This window comes from Cyprinus carpio, chromosome B15 (genome assembly GCF_018340385.1).
Source record: "Cyprinus carpio isolate SPL01 chromosome B15, ASM1834038v1, whole genome shotgun sequence".
In the NCBI taxonomy this organism is placed as follows: Eukaryota; Metazoa; Chordata; class Actinopteri; order Cypriniformes; family Cyprinidae; genus Cyprinus; species Cyprinus carpio.
This window is the reverse complement of record NC_056611.1, coordinates 21,478,391-21,506,250: the sequence shown is the minus strand read 5'-3', so window position 1 is coordinate 21,506,250 and position 27,860 is coordinate 21,478,391. Positions and strand designations below refer to the sequence as shown.

Sequence of the window (27,860 nt, the reverse complement as noted above, 5' to 3'; positions counted from 1 at the left end):
TGAGTAATGAGAATTTGGGAAGAAAATTATTATTATTATTATTATTATTAAATAATGTTACATTGTAAGTAATTCTGATGGTCAAAAATAGACCATCTAAAAGAAAAATATAATTTCCTTTTTTTTTTTGGCAGTGACACATGAGCTGGATATGTTTCTTTTACATATATGCTGTCCCACACTGGTTATTTATCACACTTTAAAAAAGGCCTTGTAATGTACTGTACGTATAGAACATGTACAAAATCAAACATGAAAATGACAATTCCCCAACTGCAGATGTGGAGTTTAAAGAAGGAGAGACTGAGCACATAGTGGTGGTGGAAATTCTGTATGATGGTGTACGAGAGATGAGAGAGGCCTTCACTGTCCACCTCAAACCTGATGAGAACATGGTAGCAGAGATTCAGGTACTCCAAAATATGCCAAAAAATGTCTTTGTATAATCAGTAGTATTATACCTGTTTTATTTAATTACCAATGAAGGATCCACTCTGTTTTCATTATATCTTCTTTTCCAAATCTTCAGGTCACCAAAGCCATCATCTACATTGAAGAGACGAACAGTATGGCCGATGTGACCTTCCCTGCAGTGCCAGTTGTGGTGTCTCTGTTGCAGTATGATGATACAAGCAGCACTAGAGATTCTCAGCCAGTCGCAGGATATCCTGTAGTCTGTGTCACGGTAGGTTTATTACATAGGCAAAGAATGAGTGAAAAATAGTGAATTTAGACACAGTGAATGTGTGTAAACTTACTTAACAAAAATAAACTAAATATAAAATAAACATATGATTTATATATGCATATTCATATATTTATTTTAGTCGTGCAACCCCAAGTATGCTGACTTTGACCGAACGGGCTCCATCTGTGTTGCTGAGCACATCAATAACACCCTGACCCGGTACCGCTGGCTGGTCAGTGCCCCGACAGGACCTGACGGTGTGACCAGCCCCATGAAGGAAGTGGATTTTGACACCTTCTTCACCTCCTCCAAAACGATCACATTAGACTCAGTGTACTTCCAGGCAGGCTCACGTGTGCAGTGTGCAGCCCGGGCTGTCAACTCCAATGGGGATGAAGGCCTAGAGCTCACCAGCCCCATAGTCTCCATCAGCCAGGAAGACGGTGAGAGTATTGTGTTACAGAATTAACACCAATATTGAGAGTGATCTAATGACGAAAACGTACCTATGGGAGCTTTTTTGCAAGACGCAAAATACGTAGCGACATGTACGTTTTGTGATGTATTCTTAGTGAAATGTCTACTAAAAGTGTTCGTTTTTTTTTTTTTTTTTTCGTTTTTTTTTGTTTCCCCGGAACAGATGAACATACATACAGTATGGTATGTTTTACTGTATGTGATGTTGGTTTTGTAGGTGTCATCACAGATCTGACTTGAAATTTTCGTTGAGTGACTCTATAAGTCCAATGCTCTGTAACGTTTTAAATAACACCTAAACCTACCCGATAGTACGAACAAAAGCAAATGTGAGTGACTCTATAAGTCCAATGCTCTGTAACGTTTTTAATAACAAATGAAAATGTGAGTTAGTAAGGATTGCCTTTTTAGCTTGTTTTTCGATCTCTCTCATCTTTCAGCTCTTTCATCGTGAGTCATGTTTTTGTGAGGGCCGAGTTAACGAGCAAGCTTATTACATCCAGAAAGCGAAACATATGCAGCTGTAATCATAACTGTGTACAAAAACGATTAAAAGGGCTTGCTGTTTTACTGCCTCTAGTGTTCATTTCTGTTGGAAACTGTTCTGATATGTACATATTTTCGTGTTTTGCAAAAAAAGTTCCCACAAGTAGGTTTTTGTCATGAGATCAGGTTGCCAATATTAGACAATTTCTAGAAAAATGAATGAGATAAAAAGAAAAGTGACTGGCTTTCTTTTTTTTGAGCTCTACATCATTTGAACCTGATAAAAATCTAAATTTTCTTCTTGCTATACTATTTCACTTGGGTCACTATTTCAAACTGGGTTGTTAACATTGTTTCATGTTCACTGTTCAGTGTTTTTCCTAATGATACGGCTCCCTTAAACTGCTGCTGTTTCATTTTTTTCCCTTTTGTCATCAGGTATGTGCCAGCCTCGGGTTGTTGGCACAGTTGGGGCTGAGCCTTTCTCTGCCAGGCTGCGCTACACCGGAGCAGAAGATCCAGACCACCCAAACCTCATTAAACTGACTGTTACCATGCCCCATATTGACGGTCAGTGCACCTGCACACCAATTTTACCATATTGAAAGGCAGATTTGGCTTCATGCATATTAATTATAAAATTATAAAGGATTGAAAAATGCTTTTGACTTTCTGTTTCAGATCAGATACATACATGTTACATCATTCTCCTCATTCCCTTTGATAGGAATGTTACCTGTAGTCTCCACTCGGCCGCTCTCCAACTTTGAGCTGACCCTGAGTCCAGACGGTACGCGTGTAGGAAACCATCGCTGCTCTAACCTGCTGGACTACACAGAGGTGCGGACACGCTACGGCTTCATCACAGATGCCACCCGCAATCCAGATGCCATCGGCGGGACTGCGCCCTACCAGTACAGCACAGCCCTCAGGGGCCAAAACACCTTACGATTCTACCGAAACCTGCACCTGGAGGCCTGCTTGTGGGAGTTTATCAGCTACTATGACATGTCTGAACTGCTCAACGATTGCGGAGGAAATATCGGGACTGATGGACAGGTGAGGAAGGAGAAGGAATCTGTTGTTTTTTTTGTTTTTAAATCATGCCATGCCTTTAGCATCAACCAAATAAGAAGTTATAGTATACTACCATTCAAAAGATTTTTTCTTTTTACCTTTTTGAACAAAATTATTACTTTTATTGGACAAGGACACATTAAATTGATCAAAAGTGAAAGAAAAGAGTTTAATAATATTACAAATGATTTATATATTTTAAAAAAAATATGCTTTTGGCCCTTCTATTCTTCAAAGAATCCTGAAAAAAAAAAACATTACATTTTCTACAAAAAATCTAAGAATGCAGCTGTTTTCATCTGTGACAGTTCTGCAGCAAATCAACATATTAGAATTATTTTTGAAGGATCATGCGACACTGTAGACTGGAGTAATGGGGGAAAATTCAAAAGGCATAAATTACACTCTAAAATAGATTTAAATAGATAACAGTTATTTTAAATTGTTGTAATATTTTACAATATTAATATTTTTACTGTAGTTTGTAATCAAATAAATGCAGCCTGGGTGAGTGTAAGAGTATAAATCTTACTGAACAGAAGTTTAAAATGTTTTGTGCCCTTAAAAGGGGTTAACATGTCCTTGTCTCTCTTTTGTTTTGTTTCAGTGTCAGTTTAGGAATTTATTCAATCGTTTTAAGGTTTAGACTCCTGCTCTTGATATATGGATTCCCAGTCTTTGCCAAACATTTTAAAGGAAATACTTTTTTCACAGTTGTGAGATCACATCAATCCATTATACTGTGGCTGGCCGTTTTAGCTTATTGGCAAAGGCATTTGCTTTATGTACATCTTTAAGCCGCTCACTATTTGTCTTTCACCCACAATGAGTCAAAACTGACCTTTAGATCATAAAAAGTGTCTTGTGTTTCTGTCCCCCCTTCAAACAGCTAGCTAAAAGAATGTATAGCTCTTTAAACAAGCTTTAGACAACTGTTTACATGCCTGTTTGAGCCAGTCGTTTGTCTTCACCATGGACACAAGCTATGTTGCTTTACTCTGCAGTTAATTAAAGTGGACAAGTGTCACAGAACTGGATGAGTGAACAGGACACATTCAAGTTCGGGGAAGTTGATCTGTGAATTTATCCAAGACATTTTCCTGGAGAGTAGCAGTTAAAGTCCAATTAAACTGATATTTGTAGCACAGTAATTGGCAAGAAAATTCAAAAGATTTTAGGATCTTTAGGAAACCTTACTATTAAAAGTTTGTGATTCTGAAACCTAAAGAGAACCTATATAAAACATTCTCTAATAGTTATTTTTAGGATATTTTTATAACCACTAACTAACCTTCTTAAACGCATATAATAACTCTGCATTGTTAGCTGGGTAGTTATTATATGCTGAAGTACTGACCTTTCTGTCCTGTGTAGGTGCTGAACCTGGTGCAGTCTTACGTGACCCTGCGTGTGCCCCTGCACGTGTCATACGTCTTTCATTCACCCGTGGGCGCTGGTGGTTGGCAGCACTTTGACCTGCAGTCTGAGCTGCGTCTCACTTTTGTTTACGATACTGCCATCTTGTGGAGAGATGGCATCGGTAGTCCACCGGAAGCTGAATTACAAGGCAAGACAGCATGTTTTTTCTGTATCTAAATGGAAAACGTAATAAATGTAATAAATGTAATAAATCTAGTAATATTTTTGGACTATTTTAGATTATTTTTGCATAGTACTTACACCACTGATTACAATTTGTAATTTTTTTTGTTTTGTTTTTGTAGTGAGCTTTGAATGTAGACGAAGACTGCTTTTATTTGATCAGAAATACAGTAAAAACATAATATTCTGAAATATTTTTGCTGCTTTCTATTTAAATATATTTTAAAATGTAATTTATTTATTTTTAGGTGCCCTCTATCCTACAAGCATGCGCATCAATGAACAGGGCCGTTTGGTCGTCAACTTCCGTACAGAAGCACGTTTTCGGGGACTGTTTGTCACCGCACATTCAGGTGTGTTATTAAACATATTAAATATACTACAAGTATATATACTATTATACTACCTATAAATGATTTCATCTGGTATTAATAATTTTTTTAATTTGCTTTTTAGCTCATATCTGCATTATGTAATTGGATGAAACTCACAAACACTGTCAAGAAATGTACTGCTCGTATTTCACTCAAAAATCAAAATAAATAAACAAGAAATTGTATTTTGACTATAGAAAATGAAGCTTATTTTTAGAAGCAGAAAATGTTTTTGACATTTTTATTACTAGAATTGAATTCAAATCGCAGTTATGTAAACATTAATATTTAAACGTACAATACATACAGTATATCTCATGAATTTAACTAATGCTAAAAGTGTTTTTAAAAAATTGGTTGTAAACGTTGTTTTCCCCCTTTAAAACATTATTAATGCTAAATATATTGTTTTAACATTTTTTCATTTTTATTTTGCTTTTGGGGTGAAACATTTTCTTGTGATATTTGCCCATTTTTAGAATTAAGTTATTTTTTTTAAACCAGTTATGATGAGATAGTGTCTTGCATTCATAACAAATAAAAACATCTGTGTCAACACAGCCTCCCCTATGACTTCCATGGTCATGTGTGCGGACCATCCCGGGCTGACCTTTAACCTTAGCTTAGTGAGAAGTGAGCCGACATACAACCAGCCGATGCAGCAGTGGACCTTCATCTCTGACTTTGCTGTAAGTCTTTAGCATGTCTCTTTGTGCCATTTTTCTTTGTTCAAAGCTAAATCTGCTCTTGAGATGCTCATGATTGGATCTGTAATTATTAAGTCCCTTTACTGTCTCTTCTGATACAGTAAGTGTTGAAATAATTTCCTGCAGGTGAGGGATTACTCAGGAACGTACACGGTGAAACTGGTTCCCTGCATGGCTCCTCCCGGTGTTGAGTACAGCTTCCGTCCCGTGTGCCACCCCAGAGAGCCAATTACCTTTGATCTGGACATACGCTTCCAACAGGTCTTTACTGAATCACAAGCACTCATCAAAGCAGTCACGGCAAAGGCTGTATAGCCAAGCTCAGAAACAGGGGTTAAAGCAAAAAAAAAAAAATCTTTTGACTGAAAATTTTTCCTCATCCAAGCCCTATACCACAGCCATACCTGTCACACATCCAGTTTAAGAGCAGTTTTTTCTTCTTGTAATTAGGAGCGCTTACCTTATGATCAATAATAAAAAAATCTTGTCAAAATTCTTTTTACCTTTGTAATGGGATTTTTCTAGTTTTATTAAATGTATGCAGTGTTTCCTTCGATCTTTTCCAGCTGTGGTCCCAGGACTATATATCACTCAGAATTGAATTTATTTGAACTAAAAAAAGACAAGTAAATTGACAAGTAAAATGACGTGACATACAGCCAAGTATGGTGACCCATACTCAGAATGTGTGCTCTGCATTTAACCCATCCAAAGTGCACACACAGAGCAGTGAACACACACACCTGAAGCAGTGGGCAGCCATTTATGCTGCGTCGCTCGGGGAGCACTTGGGGGTTCGGTGCCTTGTTCAAGAGCACCTCAGTCGTGGTATTACAAAAATAAACACAATAACAAGATACAAATTAAATTAACAGTACTTTTATTTTTTTTTCTGTTAGGTCTAACTATAATCTATTCAGCTGTAAAATAACACTGGGCAGTCTTAACTGTATAATGAAAGGCAGAAGGAGATTTATTTAGGCTGCTGTCTCTTTAAGACCTCATGCACAGATCTAATATACTGATACACATGGCTCTATGCTTACTTTTCTTCTTAGCAGTGCTTGTCCTCCTAATTTAAACAATTTAGGATTACCTTCTGATCAATAATCAAAAATTCTGATCAAAAATTGTCCTTCCTAATACGAGGTGACATTTGAATCCTTAAAGTGACTTACAGGGGTATTTTCTTTTTACCTTTGTAATGGCATCTTGATCTGTCAAATTCAAAGATGTATGTTTATAAGCTTTTTAAACAATATAATAAGAAGTAGGATAAGACAAATAAGTAGTATTCATAAAAAAATTATTTGTACTACAGTGGTGGCACACAAGAACACAAAAGTGGCTTGTAGGTACATTTACAGACGTTTAATGAGGCTCAGAGGTGGCATGAGTGCAATTGAATTTATACATTCATGTGGAGATTAATGTTTTAAGTATAATATTTTTAATACAGAAATATTAAATGATTTAAATAACTTAAAATATTGGTTAAAAATTAAACTAAATCCGCCAGCAGGTGGCAGCAAGTCATTGATTTTAACACTGAATCATTCATTCAATTGATTCGTTTGAACGGCTGATTCGTTCAGAAATGAAGCAAGTGACTCTCTTTTAGAATGGGTAATTATGAATCACTGACTCACTAGATTCGTTCAAAAACGTATTTTCATTGAATGAATGAAACTCGGCTGTGTTTGCTTTTAGAGATGTGCAGCGGCTGAGCTGTTACTATATTTGGAACTATTTTCGCTTAAGAAATAGAAAAAATTGAACTGTTGTATTAAATCAATATCACATTTGCAAACTCCCTTAATTACTATTAAAAGCTGTCACTATCCTTATCTCGAGCTTTGGACGCGCAGAAAATGAGAACGCGCGAGTGAGTTCTCAAGACTCAAAAGCACGTGCAAATGATACATTCCGTCATCTGTCATTGCGTTATAAGCGCTGAACCTGCGGGAATGAGTAGAATTGTTATTAATAGCCGCAATGCAACACCGGAATTCAAGTCCTGCTCTGTGTTCTCTGGTAATAAACCGACAGTGAATGATGCGAGCGGCATCACTATGAAGCTGAGAAGCTGCAGCCATGGCGGGGATGATTTTTGGTGTGCCCGCAGAACAACAACAATGGGCTACATGTTTCTTTTCCCCTCATTTTTCCAATTGACGGAAATCCGTCGTTGACTCGCTACAATTAACGGAAATACGTCGTAGCGACGGAGAACTTTACTCCCTGGAGAGATTTCCTCTGTGTGTGTGTGTGTGTGTGTGTGTGTGTGTGTGTAATGCGCTGTGCAAAACCTGCATCACGGAAAAATAATCAACAAACCAATCAGCTCTGAAATGTCCTGGACAACCATGTTATTTTAGCATTAAACAGAGTAATAAACATAAAGCATTACTATTGTGAAATATTATACTATAAATAATATAATATGAATATGAAGTATAATATTTACATTATTTTTGTTTAAAATAACTGTTTTGTATTTTAATATATTTTAAAATGTAATTTATTTTTGTGATAGTAAAGCTGAATTTAATCTTCAGTGTCACATGATCTTCAGAAATCATTTGGTGTTAATGAAACATTTCTTATTATTATCAATGTTGAAAGTATAAACATATAAATATATACTCAGTTTTCCTGAACAGAACAGTAACGTTTGTGTGGTTGACTTTAGGTGAGTGATCCAGTGTCCGCAGAGTTCAGTCTTAACACACAGATGCTGCTGCTTTCAAAGAAGACTCTCTGGTTGTCAGACGGCTCCATGGGCTTTGGTCAGGAGAGTGATACGGCTTTCTCAGAGGGTAAAATGCTACGAACAACTCTTTATTTCTGTTTGAGTATTTGAAATATGACACATGTCATTAATTTATGGCTGCTGCATTGTTTAGGAGATGTCATCTACGGCCGTGTAATGGTGGATCCCGTTCAGAATCTTGGAGACTCGTTCATCTGTAACATTGAGAAGGTGTTCCTGTGCACAGGGGCGGATGGATACATCCCAAAATACAACCCTGACAACTTTGAGTACGGCTGCCTAGCTGATTCACCGTCTCTTTTGTACCGATTTAAGATCATTGTAAGTATGAACACTGTTTTAATAAAGCCTAGATTAGAAAAATCTAGATTAGATGTCCAATATTATTGATTTAATAAAAAAAAAAAAAAAGAGCAAAAGGCAAATTTTGTAAACAGCAAAGTCATCGGGAAAATGGAAGAATTTAGTTAAAATTTAATTTGCATATTAACTTGTTGTTAAAAAGGTCATTAATTTAAAATAATCTCTTAGACTCAAAAAACAACTTACCTGCAGTAGCATCTAGGAAATACATACAAACAGTTGCAAAGTTACAGTTAATCATATTTTGGAAATTTTGCAGACATACAATGAAACTAAACATTACAGCTGAAATCTAGATCTAGCTGATTCAGTGTTATCTTAGTATCTATAATGTATTATTAGTGTTTTTTCTATATATTTTTTCTGTTTTCATTTTAGATTTAAGTTTTAACAGCTTTGTTTTGTTTTTGTAATTTGTATTAGTTTTTCATGTCAGGTAGGTCTAACGTTTCCATTTACATGGAGAACATTCTTGATCATTAGGCAGAATAATGTGCAATTTTGAACTCATTCTGCTTTGCAGGACAAAGCTCAGCCAGAAACTCAGGCGAGAACATTTGGCAGCATTAGTTTCAATGCTTTCCTCGCTGTAGACGATCCTCAGGCGCTGCCGCTGGTGAGGCAGCCGGGCTCTGATGGCTTTAGGTTGGATTCCACAGCTTTGTTTCAGGTAAGAGGAATACAACAGCTGCCAAATTAAGAAACATTGTGATAATGTTGTGATTCTAACACTATAACACTGTCCAGGTGTCGGCAGGCAGGGAGTGGTACATTCACACCATCTACACTGTCCGGTCCAGAGACAACGCTAACCGAGGCATCGGGAAAAGGAGCCTTGACTATCATTCTGTGACACACAGCCACTCAATTTCCAAAAGGTCAGCCAACAGCGCTCCAGATTTGGCTCAGGATATTGGCACAGAAAATAACCGTGGCACAAACATCTTACACATAGCGCTGGAACGCAGTGCTCAAAAACATCCCAACCTTCATGAGGAATCCCAGGCGGAGGGTATCATTCCTAGAGAATTGAATCAAAGGGACTCTAGTGACGACCGGCTTGTCTTGATCATAGGAATCTTGGTAGGTCTTCTCTTCACCATCCTCCTCGTCATTCTCGTCATTCTGGTGGTGCGATCTAGACGAGAAAAGACCATCACTGAGTCCCCAAAAGGTTCCAGCAGCACAGAGCCCATGATGACACAAGGCCTCGATAGCAATGACAGCTCAGAGGTTTGATTTCTCAACAGTGGACCCTTTTATTCGAATCACTTTTTGTTTGCAAGTGCCTCTTGTTTATTTGCTCGGGCACGCAAGGACACATGGAGTGACTCGGAGTGGTTGCGCTCTACCTCTCCTTGGGATTTTGTCGGTCCGAAAGTGTACTTGAATTTCAAAAGCACTTCTGTTGTCATTGCTTTAATAATTGTTTGAAGTCTGAATCTTTTGTTGAGAGAATGGGTTGTAAACTACTACTGCTTGATGGCATTGATATTCATCCAAATTAAAGATTTACTTTATATCCAAAGGTGCTATATGAAAGAATGGTATTATGGGAAAGATGACATCGTATTGTACAGGTTGTTTTCAGTCACTGATCATTTTTTTAATGGTTGTTAGTATTAGAAGGTTGAAAGAATCAAATTTTAGTCTATACCTGATTAGTGATCCATCCATGATCCATAAATAGTTTTCATTTTTATTTTTTACATTTTTATTTTTTTATTCACTGCTATTGTTTCTACTTTACAAATTAAATGTGCTGTAATACAAACAAGTGTTTTTGATTTAATCAAGTTTCCAGAAGAGTGAAATGGTTTCAGTTTTGGCACAACAAAACCACATTAGTATTCTTTTTCTGTATTTTACATATTTATGGTCACTATCAAGTTTGCATGTTTTTATTTTTATCTACACTTACTGTGTAAAAATGTATTATAGTGTATTATAAGTCAGATAAAATGTTTGGGGAAAATGATCAGTGATTTTTGCCATGTAACATTTCTTTGATGTTTCACAGTTAGCCAATTTTTTTTTTTTTTTTTTTTTTTTTTTGAGATCTTTGAGATCGTTGTCATGACTTTTGTACCGGAATGTGATGCTAATTAGCATGTTATCAAATGAACATTAATGAGATAAAAGTGAGCTTTTCTTTGAGATGCCTCAACACACACATGCACATACACACACAAAACCCTACTGATTTATCGGTCAAACAATGTGACTCTTGGAACTCTTTGTTTTTTTTTTGTTGTTTTTTTATATGTAATTCTGTCCAAGAATATAGTGTAGTACAGAATAAAGAATATATACAGCTCTGTAAAAAAAAAAATAAGAGACCACTTCAAAATTATAAGTTTCACTGGTTTTCCTGTTTATAGGTATGTGTTTGAGTAATGTTGGATTGGGGGGTGATGGTGTTGGGTGACTTTTTGATACTCCTGGCACAAAACTTAAAGTAGCTCTGCTCTTGTGGTCCTGCATCCACACCCAGATTGACCTGGCTGTGTGGTGTAGACCATTGTACTGTTGAGGGGAAAAAAAACAGTTGGGGAACTGTCAGAGCAGAAGGAAGCAAGTTTTCCTCTAGGACAACCTTGTACGTGGCTATATTCATGCACCCTCCACAAAAACAAATCCATTTATTCCAGCTTTTCTGAAGTACCCCCAGATCATCACTGATCCTCCATAAAATTTCACAGTGTAGGCCTCCCATTACCGTTAAAGGAGTCATATGACGTTGCTAAAAAGAACATTATTTTGTGTATTTGGTGTAATGCAATGTGTTTATGCGGAATTAAGGTTCAAAAAACACATTATTTTCCACATAATGCACATTATTGTTGTTCCTCTATGCCCGCCTTCCTAAAACACATTGATTTTTACAAAATTTATCATTCAAAAAAGCGAGGTGCATGCTGATGGGCCAGCTATCCAGTGCATTGTGATTGGCTGAATGGCTCAAGCGTGTGATGGAAATGTCACACTGTCTCATGGCACAACGAGACAAAACCCATTACAAACAAGGCATTTGTTGCATCTAGTGGGGACATAATTAAAGTGACTTATATGACTTAATCTTTTTAAGCATTGGGTATCTCGCTGGCCTCCAAAACTCCCTGACGATAGTAGTTTATACTTGAAAATGTTTATGCAAAGATTATCTTTGATGGATAGTTGGAGAGAGCTGAAACCCTCTCAAAAGATTTTCACATGGAGTAAAAACCTCTCTCCTTCCAGTCCCGAATTGACATGTTGCTTATTCCTAAGGAATTATGCAATACCACTTCTGACATTTTACCATCACCATTTTCTAACCACAAGAGTATCTTTATTCATGCCCATTTCCTTGCTTCTGATGATGTGCGCGAGTTCTGTTCTAACTGAAAACTTAATTCCATTCTCTTATAGTGAAGTAAAAGAAGAAATCAATAAGCCAATTCACAAAAATTGGAATAAAGCAAGAGAAGAGAACAGTTACAGCAATTGGGAGTTTACATACAAACTTGGCAAATCTTAAATTTAGTAGTGATGTTGCAAAAAAATAAAAATAAAAAAGCTAAATTACTAATCTTTTATCTAAAAATGTGGATGATTTACTTGATTGTGAAAAAGCAGAAAACTACAGTGCAAATTAGACAAACACAAAACTGAAGGGGTGTTTATTAGATCGTGCAGAAAATGGATTGAAGAGGGTGAACAGAACTCTGCATACTTTTTCAGATTGGAAAGGCAGCAAGCTAAACATGACCACATTCAAAAACTAAATGATTAGTGGTAATATTAGTGATGACCCCAAAAAAAGTCGCAAAGTTCTGTGCCAAATTTTACAGTGATTTGTATACTAAATGATCCCAACAACTTATGAATGATTTAAATCTTTACCTAATAACCAGCTGATTGACTTTGATAAACACTTGTGATGCCTTTATCACACTGAAGGAGATAGAGGAAGCTATTAACTCTTTAAAAGCCAACAAATCCCCCGGAACAGACAGACTCTGCTTAGAATTTTACAAGCCGTTTAGTCATAGTAAAGCACCATAGCTTTTGAGGAAAGTATACAGAAAACATTACTTCCAGCTGTCGACACGGAGATGTGGATCCGGGAGGCCGCGGTGGAGCCAGAGCGACAGAGGACTGAGGTGGAGCAGAGGTGATGAAGGAGCCTGACGGAGCCAGAGGGATGGAGGGAAGGGCCAAAGCCAGAGCAGTGGAGTCCCGAGGTGCAGGATGGTCTACGCCAGACCATGGTGGAGCCGAAGGGACGAGGGAGCCCGGCGGAGTTAGTGGACTGCCGGGCCGCGGCGGAGAGGAGGGAGCTAGGAGCCATGGTGGAGCCAAAGGGTCAACGGGCCGAGGCGGAGTCCAGGCCTCGGAGGCGGAGGTGAGGGAGACTCCGACCACGGCAACGCTGGAGGATGGCAGTCCCGCGGAGCTTGCACCGCAATGATGGTGGGCTGAGGGCGAGCAGAGGGGCTGCCAGATGACAGCAGTGGAGGAGGCAGGAGCGGGTAGGAGGGCGGGCATTTTGGAGAAGCGGTCACAGGAGAGCACATTCTAGGGGCTGGTGCCGACACTGGAGCGAACTCTGGGGCTGGCGCAGACACTGGAGGAGAGCCCATCCGGGGCTTAACTGGGGAACAGGAGCCCATCCGGGGCTTAACTGGGGAACAGGAGCCCATCTGGGGATTAACTGGGGAACAGGAGCCCATCCGGGGCTTAACTGGGGAATTGGAAGCCCCCCTCAGGGCTGGACGAGGAAACAAAGGATTGAAGGAGGGCTGAACTGGACCAGCAGAGATGTCGGAGAGAGGAGAGGGGGCAGTTCATCCTCCAGTTCAGATTCCCAGACTATGAGATCCACTTCCTCATTTTTCCCTTTTGCCATGCCATAGCCAGCTCACCCTCAGTCACGATGCAGTGGGCGGAGCGCCTCTCTGCCATCACACCATCCGCGGCTCTCTCCCTTGCAGTGGGCACTGTAGCAGGCTCTCACACCTGGTCTGACGGGTTGGGCTCTGGCTCTCCATCGGGCAGACGGTGAAACGTGACCCGTTTCTCACCAGAGTCCACTCCACGAATGCGGTGAATTCCTCCCGAAAACCATCTTCAGACAACAACGCTCTGCACTCGGAGTTCAGGCTGCTCTTATGTTTATGGTCTCTGGTTTGAACTTTGAAATTAAATTACATTAGGGTAAGATGAAATGTGTGATGTGCAAGGATGGAATGGCTTGACTAGTGAAGTGGTCTGTCTCCACAATTTCAAGTTAACACACACACACACACACACACACACACACACAAAAAAAGATGTTTTCTTTATTTGATTGATTATAATCAATCAGTTACAAATGCATCTGGTATATGCATGTGTTGTCTGTAAGTTTCCCTATTACATTAGTCTAGTTACCACTGTTCATTTGTATCAGTCAAGCTCTAAATGCTTAAATTCAGATGTATGAATTTATCTCTGGTTTAGTATTTTCTAGATGTTTCGTCCTTTGTATCAAAATTATATGCTCTTTAATCCTCAAACCATGATGTACTCTATGTGATTGTGAAATGCATCATTCTATTTGTAACATATTTTGAGTAAAACTACCAACTCGTCAGGACGGTCATAAAGCATGCAAAAGAGGAGTCACTGGGACAAAGAAACACTTTCCCGCTGAAACTATACGCCTTGTTACTGGTCAGTCTAACCAAAATGGATGTTACAGGGAAACCAGATGAAACCTCTCCCACATCCAAAAAGTGGGCTTCTCTTCACTTGCGGTTCCCTGGAGACCCCAGTCACCTGGGAAGCCCCGCGACTCCCCTTCCGGGCGGAGTCCGATCTTCTGCCAGTTTTCAGCAACTTTGTTGATTTACTTCGGAGCAGTCAACCCATGGATGAAACGACAAAGCTTTTACTCCTAACAGATTTCAACAGGAATCTACGCATTATACATGCACCAGGACACTTTACTCAGCACCTACAGAACCAATGCAAGTAACCGCTTGTTAACTATTTGGATGCGCTTATAGGCTTTAAATTAAGGTGATGTGATTCTTTGATGGTTCTTAACAGGTTGTAATTAGTTGATGAGTAAATACTACTATTACTGTCTCTAAAGTGCACTCTCTCTCTCTCTCTCTCTCTCTCACTTCAGAGGGTTGGTTCCCTGTGGGGTTTGCCACCACTGTAATCCTCAAACCACCCGCGCTACTGCCGGAAGTGGTTCTCGTCTGTCGGCCACCAGAACGAGCTCCAGATCATGGCAGCGGCAATGGGACTCCGCCCCCCTGAAGGTAGAGGAGCCTGGTTCACAGCTCGGAGATGGTCATCTTCCCACAGTGGGAACATGACTCATCCACGAAGGCCACCTCAGCATGCTTGATGCCCAGACACGTGAGGCAGCGATTGTGACCATCACCCGTTGCCTGGTAACGACCACACCCAGTAATGCACATGTGAAACGGCATCCTTATAAGGACGATCCATCGTCTTTACAAAGATGCACCCATGAAGTTCTTTTAGAGAAATTTGCTCTGTAGGAAATGCTCTTTTAGTGCCGAGGCACACAGGGGAATTGGCCTCTTACAACACGACAGGGGGTAGTGCAGCCCGAAGTGCGCAACCCACTCGACTCAGGAACGACCGCCACTGAAGCGCCGTCTCGCCAACCCACAAAGCGTCCGAGAGCATGCTGAACTCGTAGTTCACAGCAGACACAGTTGAGCAAAACAATACTAACACTCGGCTCCGAAGCGAAAAGCTGGTATGCATTGCACCTGCTGCCTTATTATACTCACGCTGTGATCAGCAGCAGCTAGATGCAATAATTGCATGCCAATGTGCATTGGCTCGTTTAGTTTACACTCAAGTAGATTGGTTTATCGAAGCGATATCCCAATTCGTCAGTCACCGACGTGACGTCGAGAGTGACCGACTGAAAGGAAACTTAATTAGTCTAAACATATCTTTCTGATAATTAAAGAAATAATATGTGATTGTTATTATTTGATTTGACTTATTTGATATCTGTATTCTGCTGTTACATAGGTAGAGGATGGTACTGCAAAAACAGAGGTACTCACTGAGCACTTAAAGACAGCATCAGAAAATAACACTCATGGCCATATACAGGGATTTTATCTTTATATCGCAGTCTCGGTTTTGGAAAAAGCATAAAGCAGCCTTATGATTTGATCAGGAAATCCATGCAATCCAAAAAGATATTCTAGTTACAATTGCAAAATTATATTGATGAAATAATGTTTCATCTTATTCACTTATGTTAATCAATTAAAGTTTCTTTTTATTCCCAGATTGACATGAAAATATGTTTAATTATTGAAAATGATATAACAGTGATTATTCATCCTTATTTTATGCAGGTGGCAATCTGGAGGAAGCTGAGAGTTCTTCTGTGAAGATTGTGACATCCCCATATGTTGTTGATCTGTCAAAAACCAAGCAATATTTCACCCTAGGTGGCATTTTTCCATTTTGGTATGTGACCTAAAGCCTTTCCGAACTTAGACGTATTTTTTTTATACCTCTGAGTGTCTAGACTGGAATTAAATGATATGCATGTTAGTGCCACACTTGCACATGGAAACAAAAAAGTTTTGTATTTCTTCTCTAGTTTTTTTTTTTTTTTTTTTTTTTTTTCTCAGGCTACTGCAACTTATCCAGATGGACACAGCGTCCCAAACTTGAAATTTACTGCCACTGTTACAATAGAAGGCTCACCAGAGCAGATTCTGAAAAATGAGGGCTGGGGAAATGACATAGGAGATGTAGCCATGTTCCTTCAAATACAACCACAGGCTAAAAATTTAGCTGTAACGGTAAGATTTCAAATGATAATAATTTCAAAGTCCAAATTAAAGGAATAGTTCACCCAAAAATGACATTTTGCTGCCAATTTTCTCACCCTTACCCTCAGTTTATTCATTGGAAGAGGTTTAGAGTAATTTGGAGTCGTTCAGCTATTTGGACTCTCATTCTGACGGCACCAAGTGATGTAATGCTAAAAATCTGTTACAGTGAAGAAACAAATTCATCTACATCTTGTACATTTTAAGCAAAATTTTATTTTTGGGTCAACCATTCCTTCAAGGGGCAAAATATACAATTACATTGTTTTGAATAAGCTGTCAACAACAATATCAACCTTTTCTTGTGTTCTTATGGCTTTGGTATTGACCAATCAGCATCCGTGACTTAAGCTATCAGTTTAATAACTGTTATTGTTAAGACTTTAGTATAGGGACGAATTCTCACTGTTAACTAGTTGCTTATTAGCATGCCTATTATTAACATATAAGTACTTACAAAGCACATATTCGGCATGACTATATTTTACATCCCTTACCCTACCCAATACCTAAACGTAACAACTACCTTGCTAACTATTAATAAGCAGCAAAATGGGAGTTGAGGCAAAAGTCGTAGTAAATGGTTTGTTAATAGCGAGAATTGGATCTTAAAATAAAGGGTGACCTTATTATCTTTGCAGGTATTTGCTGAGGGGAGAGACCAGGAGGTCATAGTGATAAAAAAAAATGACAGCCATTGCAACAAAACCTGAGGATAACAGCTATCTTACTTTGGAAGTGGAGCATCAGTTCCTACAGCCTGGAGATGCCTTGAAAGTCAAATTACGGGACGTTACACCACAAGGTGCAGCAAAACCTACTTTTATTTACTTTATGGTAAGAACAATCAGAGGTGTGTTTCCCAAAAGCAGCTATGGTTGCAAGTTCCGTCGTTACCAATAAAGTTCAATGGAACTTACCACCATAGTTAGCTGCAATCCTTTTGGAAAACGCACCCCACCTCTGAAGTTTTTTTTTGTTTGTTTTTTGGTATGTTTTTACCAGAGAGCAATACTGTGCTTTATCTTCAATCTAATTACTTCAAAATAATTATTTCCACAACAGGTTTGGAGTAAGGGACAAATTGTGCAGGTGGGAAGGGTGCCGAGAAATGAAATCACACTGTTTTACAGGCTCTTCGCCAAAAGAAAAAATAGCGGCTGACTCTGTGTTGGTCGATGTGAAAGATATCTGCAAAGCCAAGTTATAACTAATGAGAATTTTTCAGAATCTAAATCTAGTGAAGTGATTTTACTGTATATTTGATTGTTTTAGAATGTGTTTTCACTCAGTTGCAAAATAGCATTTTGTGTGTAGGTAGAAATTGATCCACTGCCTGAGATAAAACCTGCAACTGAGCTTGAAGTGATGGTCAGAACAGATCCGAATACCAAGATGGCTCTTGCTGCAGTGGACTCTGCAGTTTGTATTCTGAACAAAAACAAAGCCTTCAAAAGGTAACACATTTGTTATTATGTTCAATGGTGAACCCCACAAAATCAAATTTTGTGGATATCTTGTACACTATGGTAGTGCACTCCTGAAAGTATTCCATGTATCTTTTCAGCAATCTTTTCAACATTGTTGCTTATGATGGAGATCATTTGTTTTTACCCACAGATGTTCAAGTATATGCATTTTTTATGACCTGGCCTGCTTGATCGGAGGAGGAGAGGATTCCAGTGCTGTTCTGCAGAGTGCTGGACTAACTTTCATGTGTAACTGTGATATGAAAACCATTTACCCAAAGGTAATAAATAAATAAATAAATAAATATTCAAGAACCATTTAAGCGCATAAAAGTTTGATCTATACAGTTTTTTTACTTCTTCTCAGTGCATAAGTGTTACAACTTGAAACCTAAACCTTGCATCAAAAGAGTGGTGGACTATGTTAAAAATACAATGAAATGGGTAAACAACATTTTAACTCTCATTCCTTGCATAATTTTCTTTTTAATCACATATCAAATAATGATATCTATATATATATATATATATTAATATACAGGTGCATCTAAATAAATTAGAATGTCATGGAAAAATTAATTTATTTCAGTAATTCAACTCAAATTGTGAAACTTGTGTATTAAATAAATTCAATGCACACAGACTGAAGTAGTTTAAGTCTTTGGTTCTTTTAATTTTGATGATTTTGGCTGACATTTAACAAAAACCCACCAATTCACTATCTCAACAAATTAGAATATGGTAACATGCCAATCAGCTAATCAACTCAAAACACCTGCAAAGGTTTCCTGAGCCTTCAAATGGTCTCTCAGTTTGGTTCACTAGGCTACACAATCATGGGGAAGAGTGCTGATCTGACAGTTGTCCAGAAGACAATCATTGACACCCTTCACAATGAGGGTATGCCACAAACATTCATTTCCAAGAAGCTGGCTGTTCACAGAGTGCTGTATCCAAGCATGTTAACAGAAAGTTGAGTGGAAGGAAAAAGTGTGGAAGAAAAAGATGCACAGCCAACCGAGAGAACCGCAGCCTTATGAGGATTGTCAAGCAAAATTGATTCAAGAATTTGAGTGAACTTCACAAGGAATGGACTGGGGCTGGGGTCAAGGCATCAAGAGGAGGATTGCACAGACGTGTCAAGGAATTTAGCTACAGTTGTCGTATTCCTCTTGTTAAGCCACTCCTGAACCACAGACAACATCAGAAGCGTCTTACCTGGGCTAAGGAGAAGAAGAACTGGACTGTTGCTCAGTGGTCCAAAGTCCTCTTTTCAGATGAGAGCAATTTTTGTATTTAATTTGGAAACCAAGGTCCTAGAGTCTGGAGGGAGCCTGGAGAAGCTCATATCCCAAGTTGCTTGAAGTCCAGTGTTATGTTTCCACAGTCTGTGATGATTTGGGGTGCAATGTCGTTTGCTGGTGTTGGTCCATTGTTTTTTGAAAACCAAAGCAGATGAGCTGAAGGCCACTGTCAAAGAAACCTGGGCTTCCATACCACCTCAGCAGTGCCACAAACTGATCACCTCCATGCCACACAGAATTGAGGCAGTAATTAAAGCAAAAGAAGCCCCTACCAGGTCTTGAGTACATGTACAGTAAATGAACATACTTTCCAGAAGTCCAACAATTCACTAAAAATGTTTTTTTTAATTTTTTTATTGGTCTTATGAAGTATTCTAATTTGTTGAGATAGTGAATTGGTGGGTTTTTGTTAAATGTAAGCCAAAGTCATCACAATTAAAAGAACCAAAGACTTAAACTACTTCAGTCTGTGTGCAGTGAATTTATTTAATACATGATTTTCACAATTTGAGTTGAATTACTGAAATAAATGAACTTTTCCATGACATTCTAATTTATTGAGATGCACCTGTATATACTACTCTCTTTGTCTGTTTCTCTATGTAGTCACTGACGACACACTGGACGAAAGTGTGATTAACGAGGACGCTATCTACGCCCATAAATATTTCCCACAGTCATGGATGTGGACGGTCATTCAAACAGATAGCACTGGCATTATCAGGTAGCCCTGAATTCCTTGTTTTCTGTTCTAATGAACAGAATTAATCAGCTCTAATGTCTAATGTAAATATGTTTTGTCTTTTGTAAACATTTAGGCATGATGTAGTTGATCTTGATTCCATAACCACATGGGAAATCCAGGCTGTGGGCATTTCTACCACAAAAGGTTGTCAGTAACTCAAAATCTTGACGACAAAACTTTTCTTGAAAACAAAAGGGTTTTTTGGCGTTCATTTGGTGTTCTGTTTAGATGCAGATCAGTTTTCAAATAGTTTTTTTTCTCTAGGATTCTGCATTGCAAAGCCAAAACCTTTGAGAGTTTTCCAGGATTTATTTTTGTCTGTCAACCTTCCTTACTCTGTGAAGAGAAATGAGCAGCTTCAGGTTAAAGCTGTTGTGTACAATTACAAGGAAGAGAGTTTAAAGGTAAACTTAATGAAGCTTTAGGCCTATTTCAGATGCTATTCTTGCTAACCAGCAACTAGGACAGGACAACTAGGCCTAAAAAATATTAGACAAATTAATAGAGCATGGCAAAGTGTGACAAACATGACTGAAATGCTATTTCGTGTCTCTACAGGTAATAGTGAAGATGGATAAGAAGGAAGGTTTGTGCACTGCTGACGGGAGTGACGTGAAGGAAGAGGTCATGGTTTCTGGTAACTCAGCGGTGGCTGTATATTTCACCACAGTGCCCCTTATTTTCAGAAATATCTGCATCAGCGTGCTGGCTTATGCCTCAGACACTGTCATTGACAAAGTAAAAAAGGAGCTCTGTGTGGAGGTAAAGTGTGTTAAGTTGGCATACCCAGATTTTACTGTGCTCCAGTGCCACATATCTAATAATCTGAAGGAAATGTTCTTATTTTCTACAGTTAATTTTGTATGACACTGAAAAACTCTTACTTCATGTTAAGGGGGAAGGGGAAATCACCACTATTGACAGGGAGTACAACACTGATCCAAAATGTAAGAGGCCTATATAATCATACAGCACTGTATGCATCATATAGTCACACATAAATATGAGCTGTTGGGCCCCCCAATATACAAAAGATTCTTAAAATATATGACCAATGAAAGGTGAAATAAAACATCACATATACCTCAAACATCTTGGTTTTATCTTCTCATGTACCGGTTACAACGCAGTCCTCACATACAAGAAAGATTATGGCTCTTATGGAGCTTTTCTGAGGACTCCCAGCAGTATTTGTTATGTGCTTGGCTTGACTGGTACAGCATGGCACCAGCAATGCCAATGCAATGATAAAAGTGCCAAATGCCTAAAATTCCCACAAAAATGCCTGAAATAACCACAAGAAATCCACACATCATTTAAGAATTCTATTTTTTTTTTTTTATTTGACATGACATATATTTCTGCGAAAGTGAATTTTTTTCTTTTTTTTTCAACCTCTATCCAATCCAATCCTCTATCCAACAATAACCTGCTCCTTAACACCAGCAAGACAAAGGAGCTCATTGTGGACTTCAGGAAGAAGAAAGGAAGCATGCACGACCCCATCCACATTAACGGGATGGTTGTTGAACGTGTTTCCAGCTTCAAGTTCCTGGGAACCACCATCTCGGAGGACCTGTCCTGGACTACAAACACCTCCAGCCTGGTCAAGAAGGCTCACCAGTGCCTCTTCTTCCTCAGGACACTGAAGAAGAACCAGCTGTCTTCAGCCATCCTGGTGAACTTCTACTGGTGTGCGATCGAGAGCATCCTGACCAGTTGCATCACAGTCTGGTATGGGAACTGCTCATTTGCTGACTGCAGGGCACTGCAGAGGGTGGTGAAAACTGCCCAACACATCACAGGGACACCACTTCCTCCTATTGAGGACATCCAGAGGAAACACTGTGTACATCGAGCTCGCAGCATTCTTAAGGACTCCTCTCACCCTGACCACAGACTGTTTAACCTCCTGCCCTCCGTGAGGCACTTCAGGAGCCTCTGGACAAGGACCAGCAGATTCAGGAACAGCTTTTTCCCTACATCTGTCTCCTTACTGAACTCTGCCCTCTAACACCCCCCAACAACCCCCCACACCACACACACAGACTCCTCACCCATCCTCATCACTACATCTGATTTATTTATTTATTTACAAACAAGCTAAAAACAGTAAACTTGTTATTACTTGCACTACTGTCTGTTCATCCAGAATACTGAGTAATCCATTTGCACACCGAAATATTTTCTATGCACTTTACTGTCCATTGCACTAGTGTAAATGATGTTCATATGTTCATAGTTTCTGCTTATAGTGTACATACACTTATTACATAATCCATCTGTATAGTATGTTCATAGCACACCTATCTGCAAGGGCGTAGATTTGGTTTGAACATTGGGGGGGTTGAACGTTGTATGCTGCCTGTTGTTTTTTTCAATTTTTTTTTTTTATTTTTTTGTGTATTGTTATTGGATAATTTATTTCTTCCTATCTATCTATCTATCTACATGCTTTAACTGATTACAAATTCAACATATACAAATATGAAAGAGACAACATTTAGACATTTATTTTAAGATTTTTACATTCCACCTTAATGCATTTTAATTTTTTTTAAAGGGAAACACATCGGCTCTTGAACAACTGTCTATACTGTTTCCTATTTTATTTTATTGATTGAATGGCATCTTCTTTACCTGATCACCTGCTCCTCCTCTCCCTCTGCTGACTTTTCTACCCTGCTGCTATATTTACCTCGAATCTGTTATAAAAACATGTTAAGAGATTATACACCTCATAACGTTATGAAATTTGTGTATAATCATCATTCATAAAATTCTAACATAGTAGAGATTATTTAAAGAAAGAAATTAAGTATTGAAACCGCCAGAAGCCGGCAGCGTTTCACTGTTTTAATGAGTTAACCACTTAAATCGTTCATTCATCCAATTCGTTCAAAAGTCAGATTAATTTAGGAAGAAAACAACACTGATGTGAATACTTTTGTCATTGATAATTACAGACACTATTTAAAAATAAACTAGCAAAACAGACAGCTGCTTTGGTAACTTGTTATGCTGATAGTTACAGCTAAATACATTGCAATGGATTAGCTAGCTAAAATATATGTGGTGTGCATCTTCTGCATCTGTATATCATGCTGATAGTATTTAAAATCTGTAAATTATGTCCATAATACTGTCTTATCTGTATATTTATTGTACATTTGTTACATATTGTAGACCTTGTATATTCTGTACTTACTGCTTATTGCACTTCTGGTTAGATGCTAACTGCATTTGTTGCCTTGTAACTTACATGTGCAATGACAATAAAGTTGAATCTAATCTAATCTAATCTTCCCGTAGGTTTACAGCATTTATTGCCAATGAACTGACAGAGTCTCAGGACATTATCAATGTGAAAGACTCCTAAATTCAGCAGTCCATGTCTTATCTCATTTCAAACAGAAGCGCAATGGTGCATGGGACGATCCTAATCAACTATATGAAGGTACAGACAAAGGGGCTCATTGCTTTTATTTACTTTGCTAAAATTGATTAAACAAAAACTATTATTTGTCCTTAGGGAGCAGTTGGACAGGCGAAAGATGATGTTCCCCTTAATCCTTATTTCAATGAACCATGCTTTGAAAGTGTACGAACTGGGAAGGGACACAGAACTGGAAACATTAACCCTAATTACAAAATATGTCCTCTATTCATTAACTACTAAAAAGCAGTTACTTAGTACAAAGTACAGAGTACAAACCTCTGTTTATTTCCAGAGAGTAGCAATGGATAAAGCAAAGTCCTACCTTGAGGGACAGTTGGATGCTTTGTAAAGTCCCTACTCGCTGGCAATCACAACTTATGCCTTGTCACTGCATGACCAGCAAAGTGCAGAAGCCCAACGAGCACACCAAAAGCTAAAAAGCATTTCTAATTGTGACAGTGGTCAGTAATTAAGTTATTACCTGCATTTTCACATCTCAAATTCTTTCTGTTATGCCATAAACTACTTAATATAATCAAAAGATATATGATCAAATGTGATCACAATTTATTAGCTCAGCAACATATGTTTAAATTCTCACATCACCGTTTCTCTTTCTATAAGGCAAAGTTTTTCTGGAATGCCAAGGATGGCAGAGGTGAATCGACAGGTAAAGCTGACGCTGAATCTGTGGAGACAGCATGTTCTGGGCTACGTTTCCCAAAAGCTTCATAAGCCTAAGTCTGTAAAAACGATCGTACGACTGATCTTAATATTACGGTGTTACCCAAAAGCATCGTAACTTAAGTAGCACTTGAGAGTGCTCTGGGGAGTAATCGTGTAGGGGCGTGTTTGAATGAGCCGTTTTAGCGGGGCGTGGCAGAGTCTTAACTTTTATAAAGAATATCTCTTTGGATTTGAGACTTTAGTCTTTGCAACTTTACAGATCTTCTTCATGCACCAAGAGCTTGTAACACTCCAAAGAGAAAGGAAGAATTGAAATCGCAGCATATGTCCACTTTAAAGCACAGCTACGTAGTAATTGTGTTAAGTGCATTTTTGAGAAACGCACGTGAAACAATAACGAACAAACGTAAAATGACTTGTAGAAAACACTTTTAAGTGCTAAGATCAATCGTTATCGGGAAACCCGGCCCTGCTCAATGCACTGTCTCAGTGGGACAAGGCCACCACTAAACCCACTGCAAACTGGCTGACAGAGCAGCGCAAAAATGGTGGTGGATTACAGTCCACACAGGTTGGTTGTGGTATTTTAACCTTAAAATTATTAAAAATTAAAGACCCGCCCCCCTTTTTTACTGTTTCTATGTCCGACAAGCCATGGTGCTCCCACGTTCTCATGCAGTGAAAAATACACAGTGAAGCAAAATGAGCAAACTGACAATGCGCCAACAGACAAGACAGCGCAGGGTTAAAGCTGTCACGTGATGAAGGAACGACTCAAACACGAGGACTCAATAGATTAACTAATCAATTCTCTTTCCGGCTCAGACTGCATTGGTTTAGTAGTTTATGGGGTTGTCACATGATGAAAGAACGACTCAAACCCAAAGACTCAGATAAGAGGTGAGGTGAGCTAATCATAGACTGAAGACCCAGGTAAACAATGAATTAATCTCTTCTGTTTCTTATAGCATTATAGTTTTGTATTGTTTGTGTGATTAACGTTTGTGTACTACACACAATTACATGTGTTGTATTATGCGCATTTGAATAAAGTGTTCCTCACTAATAAGTTAAAAACCCTTAAAACGTGACCCAGGCTGTGAAAACCCAGCTAAAGTCATTTAATTGTGATTTACTATTTTCTACATACAATCATACTAATTTTATTGAAAATGTTACATTGATATCTTTAATATTGACTAAGGCCATGTCAGATATAATATCATAGTGAAATTAATGGTTGGTATCAAACCTTGATGCTCCTAACCCTAAGGTTGTGGGTTCGAGTCTCGGTCCGGCAATACCACGACTGAGGTGCCCTTGAGCAAGGCACCGAACCCCCAACTGCTCCCCGGGGGCCGCAGCATAAATGGCTGCCCGTTGCTCCGGGTGTGTGTTCACGGTGTGTGTGTGTGTTCACTGCTGTGTGTGTGTACTTTGGATGGGTTAAATGCAGAGCACGAATTCTGAGTATGGGTCACCATACTTGGCTGTATGTCATTTCACTTTCATTAGATTTTGACACTTTGGCCTGAATTTCACAGACAAACTATGTGTACTCAAATGTGAAAGACAGCTGTGTTTATTTTTAGAGTGGTCAAAGTTGTTTCATGAATTGATTTTGCTATTTTCCTGTTTATCTCTAAAGTGGACTACAGCGGCCCCTTCACTATATGTGCACTTTTTTCGACAGGTTAGAATTATGTTATTAAAGTTTCCCTCCAGGGAACAGGACGTGGAACATTAGCAGTATATTATTTCCCAGTTTAATTCATTGTTGATCTGTGAGGTTTCTGTTTGTAGTGAATGTCATTACGCTGATCACAGGTTGTGTAGACATACAGAACTATAAAGAAGGATGAATCACACTGTGATCTGTTTCACCTTAGTGTTACAGTCAAAGGAGAACTGGAATACCGTATGTAAAATATCATGGAAGAGGTCACTCTAAACAAGAAATTAAATATGAATTGAGTGCACTGCATTGTATTCATTTTATATAAAAAAGTATATACCTGTTGTGCTTCAAGACAGGAAATTGAAGATTAAAAAGTCAGTCTGAGGTGATCTCATGTGGTGAGGAGGAGGACCAAATGTTAAAAACATTATCTAATAATATTTCACCTTAGATATCATCAAACTAAAAGTCAATATTTTCTTCTCTAGAAATATACAATAAAGAAGAAATGTTTGATCTTTATAGCCGCAGAAAAAGACGTTAAACATTAAACATTTTTTAAAATCGGAATCTAACTCTGTCTTTCTCTCTGTACTCCATGATACTTCCAGAACTTTTGTTTATTATTTGACTATATTGTAAATTGTATGTTATTTTAGGAATAAGCATTGAGCATCAAAATAACAACATAGGGTTGCAAATTTAGTCCAAACTTAATAACTTTGACTCAGAAGAAGCTGTCTTCCAATAAGCATCATATTTTTAGAAGGTAGCCTATATCAAAGTACCATGCTATTTCCATCTAATACCATCACCAAATGTAATTTCCTGCCTTTGTTTTGTTAACTTACAGATAATACATAGGTCACAAATTAATTAACCTTTAACATTTGAATGTTTTTTTTCTTCTTCACATAATGTAAATGGCTCAGAGTGGTACATGGATCACTATGAAGTCCACCATAATAAAGTCTTTCTTTATTTTGCAAAGGTAACAGAAGAGTTTCTATTCCAGTATTCCGTGAATCTAATATATCTTCTTGACATATGTTTTGCTTCGTTTTCAGTTTTTCTTTACTGCTGAATTTAAACATAAATGCTATAATGTGGTTAAACTGGCTCATCAGTATTTATGCAACAGATCAATAAATGATTAAATAAATGTCAACAGATCAGTGAGATTCAGTGAGAGACTAAAAGCAAATAATATACAGATATGTTGACAAGTCTCAGTATACTTAATTATAATTTAAATGTGTTGTTTTCTATAGTCTATGTGATCAAAATTCTCAGCTCAAGCACCAATGATGTTTTTATGTACTACACCACACTGATATTCTTCAGATTAAGTTATTATTCTGCTACTTTGAATACTCAATTTTGATGGGTAAATTACGCCATCCAGCAGTTAAAAACTTTCTGTATAATATGTCATTTGATCAGAGTGAAATTATTTTGCACTATTTTCGTGTCTCGTCTGTCAAGATTCACTATGTCCTCTTATTCGTACTGAAAATGACCTCAGAGGACTTTAGTATTAATATTACTGTAATAATAATACTATTGTAATGGACTTCTTTTTATTAGTGGAATTTTAAAGCTAATATACTGTACAGGAAAACTCGATCATAAATTAGTTAAACTTAAACCAGTATTTTTCATATATTTAAAAAAGATAGATAGATAGATAGATAGATAGATAGATAGATAGATAGATAGATAGATAGATAGATAGATAGATAGATGGGATATGGTGAGTATTTGCATAAAGTACAGTCAGCTAGCCATAACTTCAAAATAAACCCGACTGTACATTAGCCACTTTGGATAAAAGTGTCTAATAAATTAATAAATGTACATTTGATGGATTCTGCAAAGTCCATAATACATTACCTAATGCACTATTGCTGTTAACATAGAAACTTATTGTAAATTGTTACTGCATAAATAATATATTAACAATTTTCCTGTTTAAGGAGTGTTGGATTCTGGTTTCCAGAGAGATGCCACACGCCAGATGATACTGTGCTCATCTTGTGATGAAATGGAGCTGAAAAATGAAGCTCACTATCTGATCATGGGGAAGGATGATGCAATATCAGTGCTTAATAACGAAGGAC

General features: G+C 38.1%; 1 protein-coding gene and 1 pseudogene across 1 annotated transcript in view; both read left to right on the top strand.

Annotated features, from left to right (window-relative positions):
• The window catches only part of LOC109103619 (FRAS1-related extracellular matrix protein 2-like), a 68,691-nt gene extending 57,280 nt beyond the window's left edge, over nucleotides 1-11,411 (top strand). The window contains exons 12-24 of the mRNA XM_042739784.1: nucleotides 280-410; nucleotides 530-685; nucleotides 828-1,131; nucleotides 2,090-2,221; nucleotides 2,379-2,710; nucleotides 4,103-4,295; nucleotides 4,579-4,683; nucleotides 5,266-5,393; nucleotides 5,538-5,672; nucleotides 8,104-8,230; nucleotides 8,318-8,505; nucleotides 9,071-9,217; nucleotides 9,295-11,411. Of these exons, the coding sequence (XP_042595718.1) occupies nucleotides 280-410; nucleotides 530-685; nucleotides 828-1,131; nucleotides 2,090-2,221; nucleotides 2,379-2,710; nucleotides 4,103-4,295; nucleotides 4,579-4,683; nucleotides 5,266-5,393; nucleotides 5,538-5,672; nucleotides 8,104-8,230; nucleotides 8,318-8,505; nucleotides 9,071-9,217; nucleotides 9,295-9,786 (2,570 nt within the window). The 3' untranslated portion in view covers nucleotides 9,787-11,411. The remainder of the gene's footprint in view (nucleotides 1-279; nucleotides 411-529; nucleotides 686-827; nucleotides 1,132-2,089; nucleotides 2,222-2,378; nucleotides 2,711-4,102; nucleotides 4,296-4,578; nucleotides 4,684-5,265; nucleotides 5,394-5,537; nucleotides 5,673-8,103; nucleotides 8,231-8,317; nucleotides 8,506-9,070; nucleotides 9,218-9,294) is intronic.
• Nucleotides 11,412-12,797: 1,386 nt separating this feature from the next.
• LOC109100495 lies at nucleotides 12,798-23,315 on the top strand (annotated as a pseudogene).
• The last annotated feature ends 4,545 nt before the right edge of the window (nucleotides 23,316-27,860 follow it).